Below are 6,011 nucleotides of genomic sequence, written 5' to 3' on the forward strand. Positions count from 1 at the left end.
CAATGGTGGAGTGAGAGAGGTCAAAGGTGGGAGTGGTAGGTGGGAGAAGCTCCCTTATATAGTCTCCCCACAATTCCAACCGTTACTGCGTTTTTGCACTGCAGCGGTACAACCGGTCCTCGTCCCGGTACAACCGGGACTCACGGTGTAACAGCACAACCCTACCAAGCGGTACAACCGGACAGGCGGGCGGTAGTACCGGCTAAGAAAGATAACCGGACTAACCGCCTGGCTACCGCACAACCACCGCATCAAAACAGGAGCTTGACCGGTACTTGGACGGTGCCTGGCCGGAACAACCGCATGGCCTTGAGCTCTTGGGCGGCTAAGTTCTGACCGGAAGAAACGCTCGGACCACCGGTGGTACCGGTCATCGTGGAACGACCGGACCAACCGGGCCACTACCGCCCAAGAACAGCATCAAACCAGAGGCGAGAGTGGTACTTGAGCGGTACATGGACGGAACCACCGCCCTAGCTGTTGCAGAGCATGGTGGCGGTACCACCGCCCGGAGGCAGCGGTACAACCGCTCGAGCAAAAGCTGGTGAGCGACAAGACCCAGCGGTACAACCGCTGGGCAGAAACAGTGAGCAGGAAAACGGGGAAGAGGCAAGGAAAACTCTCTCTCACACACACACCTGAGGAAGGCAAAGAGAGGGTGAGAAAAGTGTACGTGAACTGATTCCCCCAGAGCTTCCTAATGAGGATTCCCTCTTGATAGTACGGGGACTCTACGACCAAAGAAAATAAAAACGTAGAGGACACGTCTTCGATCTTTTCCTTCGAGAGGTAATAGCAATCCGATGTAAGTCTAAGCATCAAGAACCTGAAACATATAGCACACGTTTAGACCATAAAGGGTTGTCATCATCATCCAAAACATAAAGTAGGGAAATGCCCTTTCACACTTATGCAACAAGAACACACACATGACCAGATCACTCTAGTCTTCTTGAGACCTGTATACCCATGGCTACTTGTTGTGCTTGGTCCTAGTAATCTAGGGCAACACACCATGCTTATGCATAAAAGCTACATATATATAGAATGTATAGCAAGCCGGGCAGCTAGCCCTAGCCACCATGCATAGATCGATTAGTCGTCCTCGCCCTGCCTATTATAGGCCAACCATGTCTGCGAAGGTTTCGAAGTCTATGGAGAACAGGGGGGCGTCTGCAGCCACATTGTCATCCATGTCGATGTAATTCTCGTTGTTGTTACCATGGTCAATAGCAGTTGTGGCACCGGTGTTATTAGGTGCACTACCTGCGTCGGCAATGGCCAGCATGGCCACATCAGTGAGGGGTTCAATAGCCGCTGGCACAGGCATGGCACAAGCACGTTCGACCGAGCGACATGGCCGTAGAAAGCGAGGACGTGCGTCTCGGCGATGGCCTTGATATTGGTGGGCGTGAGGCTGCCGCGCCGGTGCTCGGGGACATAGGGGCGCGGCGCGGCGGGGAAGTTGAACTTGCGCGGTGGGGTATCTCCGTAGTAGCAGAAGAGCGCGACGTCGTAGGCGAGCGCCGCCTGCTCGGGGTACCGGAATATACCAATCCACAGCCTATCGCGGGTGCGGGGCACGCGGATCTCCGCCGCCCACCGGCCCCAGTGCCGCTGCCGCACACCCATAAGCCCCAGGTTCTTGCGAGGTGCCGTCGACTTCGAGCTTGCACCACGGCGGCGATGGACGCGGCGGCCAGCTTCCTCCCTCCTCATCGCCCCAGTGTTAGCCTCCATGAACGAGCGCCTGCAAGGAAAAACACTCGTGCGCGGTGAGGAAGGACGAAGAGTGAACGCTGGTGGCGTGTGGTATGCACAAGGGACCGGGCAGTACGTACGGCTTTAAAGTGTAGCAACGGCGCCGAAGAGGGGACACGTGGCCGCATGCATGCACCAGCACTGGTCATCATTTATGATAGGGATACTCCTAGATTTGCATCGACCTTGGCAAGATTTCACTTACGCCCGCCTAATCTTGGCTGCATCTCAACTACTATCTCCACCTAAAAATGTACAAAACCTTTTTATACACCAACGGCTGGATTTCCTCGTGTGCACGAAACCTTAAAATGTGATGCTGATCAACAAACCTTTTGCAGCGTTCTTGCCTTTTTCTCATAATAAATGTAATGATATACTGATTTTTTTTTTTGATGCTAGGCTAATGCGCGCGGTTTCCGACCAAGTGTGCACGTGATCTCCTTGTGCATGCAACATCCGTCCTGGAAATACCAAGTTAGATAGGAGTACCTCATTTTTTTTAATCAAGATATTATACCTCTACATGCAACATCCGTTCCATACCTTGAAATCAGCGGGTCCCACAGATAAAATCAAGGGGTGGGTATTAATTAGTGGCCCCAACAAATTAATTACCGATGGGCCCGACAGTTAAAATCGAGGGAGGGGGTGAAATTAATTACCGAAATCCAGAATTAAATTCAAGGCGGGGAGACATTTTGGGGCGTGCCCCTCTGGAAATCGAGAGTTGCCACGGCCACTCGTAAAGAAATCGTTTCGCTATTTTAGATACGGGTTGTAGTAACTCCGCACAACTTCAGAGCATGTTGGTTGTTTGTTCCTGTCTACTACTTTGGTTTGGTCATCCTCATTATTCCCTCCGTCCAGGTGCATAGAGCGTCTTACGAAAATTAGTATTTCAAATATATAAATCACCATGCATGGAATAAGTTCCTCATTCTTCATGATCATTAATTTTCATTTTGCATCCTAACATTTTCATTGGTTGGCGCATTAAATAGGTATTGCATGTTGCTATTTAGTAATTAATGGCATGGGAAACTAACGTTGTAGTTGGCTCCTCCCAATTTTCCAAGTTGGCCAAATAGGAATCATTATTGTCATTGATTTTTGGTTTAGTCTTCTCCATCCAATCTTCACACACCTAGGTTGCGATGCAACACCTTAGATGCCCCATGCACGTGGACGGAGGGAGTACTACTCCTCCGTCACGGCTTAGAAGGCACAGTTAAATTTGCGTGTGTTTCCACAATAGACAAGGTTTAGGGCGCATTGCATTTATTTCTAGTAGCTAATTAGTACTCCGATATACTATTTCTATATGCATGCATAGTGTGAATGCTATTTTTTAGCCCATCTCATAACCAATAGATAATCACCTAGGTCCCAGAGAATTTCCAAATGCGCCTTCTAAACCGTGACGGAGGTAGTACATGCCTTTTGAAAACAAAACTATGGATCTCTTAGCTTTATTAGTTTTTCCTATTTCGAAGACATATTACGGGCAGTTAATATATACGCAAACCATTTTATGCCAAGGTAGTACATGTGGTTATTTGAAAGTGAAATAGTTGAAGCAAATTTCCTGATTAGGCTATTATGGAAGCATCTTAATATGGTCCAAAGCATGAGAATGAAAAAGGAGAAAACATTGGAAATGCAGAAAATATATTTTGAAGTGAACCCCCTGAAAAGCTGAAATTCCTTCGTCTGTTCACGGCTTTGGTGATAGATGCTACACTGTTGAAGTATCCATGTATAAACTTGTTTTATTCCATCACACATGCATTGTAATTATTGGACGTGTAATGCATGATCGAGATTCCAACCAGAAAATCGTCGATACACATTCAGGGCATGTTTGATTAGCAAGATAGGAAAATGACAATGCCATATTGCACACTAGATGAAAAAAAGGATGTTAGATTTCTCGTACAGAAAACGGATGAATCTTGAGATCTCATGAATCTTTCCCAAAGGTTGGATTTGATGAAGATTTTCCTTTGAAGTGTACTACAAAGCAATCAATGAGGTAAAATAACTCATATCGATTGCTATCCTAAAATTAAACAATTCGTGTAGGAAAATTTCCTAAGGACTATAATCCTCCAAAAATCTCTTAAAATTTCTTTGAATCAAAAATCCTGGCCCTCGATCAACTCTCTCATGACCCATGATTTCTACTGCATCATCCTCGGCACGGCCCAAAATTTAAAACATTAGAACTTCAAAAAATTCGTGCCTTCTAGCATTTTCGCGCCTTTTCTTGTTTCTCTCTTACTTACTTTCCTCTAATAATTTACGCTATGAAATCTGCTTGATCACAAAAGATGTTTTATGCAATTGCCAATTCATCACAACATTTCCATCACAGAGACACATAACACAGTTCCCTTCTCAATAACTTATTAATTAATGTACAACTTAATTATACAGTTACGCAACAAGAACACACACGATCAGATCACTCTAGTCTTCTTTGAGATCTGTATACCCATGGCTACATGTTGTGCTTTGCTCCGGTAATCAAGGGCAGCACACCATGCTTATACATAAAAGCTACATATATAGAAGGTATAGCTAGGCAGCTAGCCCTAGCCACCATGGATAGATCGATTATTAGTCGTCCTCGCCCTCGCCCTGCCTAACATAGGGCAACAATGTCCGCGAAGGCGTCGATTCCCATGGAGAGCATGGGGTCGTCTTCAACCACATTGTTGTCCATGTTGATGTAATTCTCGCTGTTGTTACCATGTTCAGGAGCAGCGGTGACACCAGTGTTATTAGTTGCACTACCTGCGCCGGCGGCGGCCACCATGGCCACATCAGCGACGGGTTCAATAGCTGCTGGCACGGGCATGGGCAAGGGCACGTTCGACCGAGTGAAGAGGCGGTAGAGATCGAGGGCGTGCCTCTCGGCGATGGCCTTGATATCGAGGAGCGGGAGGCTGCCGCGGCGGTACTCGGGGACGTAGGGCCGCGGCGCGCCGGGGAAGTTGAACTTGCGCGGTGGGGTGTCTCCGTAGAAGCAAAAGAGTGCGACGTCGTAGGCGAGTGCCGCCTGCTCAGGGCACTGGAATGTGCCGATCCACAGCCTGGCGCGAGTGCGGGGCACGCGGATCTCCGCTGCCCACCGACCCCAGTGCCGCTGGCGCACGCCCATAAGCCCCAAGTTCTTGCGAGGCACCGACGACTTCGAGCTCGCACCGCGGCGGCGGTGGGCACGGCGGCCAACTTCCTCCCTCCTCATCACCCTAGTGTTCGCCTCCATGCACAAGCGCCTGCAAGGAAAAACACTCGTGCGCTATGAGGAAGAAGGACGAAGAGAGAACGCCGGTGGCGTGTGGTGCACAGGGGACCGGGCAGTACGTATGGCTTTAAAGTGTAGCACAGCACCGAATAGGGGACACTTGGCTGCACGCATGCACCAGCACTACTCATCATTTATGACGGGGATACACCTTCTAGATATGCATCGACCTTGGCAAGGTTTCACTTACTCCCACCTAAACCCGATTATTAATGAAGCTAATCCATATTTGTCTCTTTCCTCCAAAAAAATCTATATTTGTCTCTGAACATTTATAGAGAAAATTACATATTGCATCCCCTACCTATATGAAAAGTGCAGGTCGGTCCCAAACTTTAAAATTGAAATATCAAACTCAAACCTTTCAAACCAGACATATTTGGTCCCTCTACTCACCCGAAGTGGTATGGATGCTGGCGTGACCTAGATTTTGTCAACTAGGCATCCACCTCACCCCCTTCCCCCATCACCACGAGCGCGCACGCTATGGACGAGCCCCGATGAACCATCCTGCAGGTGTTGGTTTGGCTGCATCTGGGGTGGACAACGCTAATGCACGTATGGATTGAGAGGCTAGAGCTGGTCATAGTCGTGTACCAAACGAGTGGAACGAGGGTTTTGCGTTACATGGACAAGAACCCAATAGCAAGGCAACTAACGTCCTAATGAAAGCATGTCATCATCGCCACATGCATGCCGCCACTATTTTGTTGTTGTCGCAATGCACAACCGCTTGTCTAGGCCGAATTGATGCAACCTCCACTCTAATCATTCTTTTCCCTCCTCGCATCCCTACACAAGCTCTTGTTGGGGAACGAAGTAATTTCAAAAAAATTCCTACGCACACGCAAGATCATGGTGATGCATAGCAACTAGAGGGGAGAGTGTTGTCCACGTACCCTCGTAGACCGAAAGCGGGAGCGTTAGCACAACGCGG

The 6,011-nt window shown here is 48.4% G+C and overlaps 1 protein-coding gene and 1 pseudogene across 1 annotated transcript; both read right to left on the minus strand.

Annotated features, from left to right (window-relative positions):
- Positions 1–730: 730 nt before the first annotated feature.
- On the minus strand, positions 731–1,802 carry LOC147959213 (ethylene-responsive transcription factor 1-like; annotated as a pseudogene).
- Positions 1,803–4,137: 2,335 nt separating this feature from the next.
- On the minus strand, positions 4,138–5,110 carry LOC125525838 (ethylene-responsive transcription factor ERF015-like). Its single transcript, XM_048690845.2, has one exon. The coding sequence runs from the start codon at positions 5,033–5,035 to the stop codon at positions 4,409–4,411; it is 627 nt and encodes a 208-aa protein (XP_048546802.1). The 5' UTR covers positions 5,036–5,110; the 3' UTR covers positions 4,138–4,408.
- Between the last annotated feature and the right edge of the window lie 901 nt (positions 5,111–6,011).

The sequence above is a fragment of the Triticum urartu genome, chromosome 7A, assembly GCF_056163025.1.
Source record: "Triticum urartu cultivar PI428250 chromosome 7A, HENAU_Tu73, whole genome shotgun sequence".
Taxonomy (NCBI): Eukaryota; Viridiplantae; Streptophyta; class Magnoliopsida; order Poales; family Poaceae; genus Triticum; species Triticum urartu.

What these genes read in the sequence shown, in the direction of transcription:
- LOC125525838 (XM_048690845.2), bottom strand. Translation starts at nt 5,035, where the DNA reads ATGGAGGCGAACACTAGGGTGATGAGGAGGGAGGAAGTTGGCCGCCGT.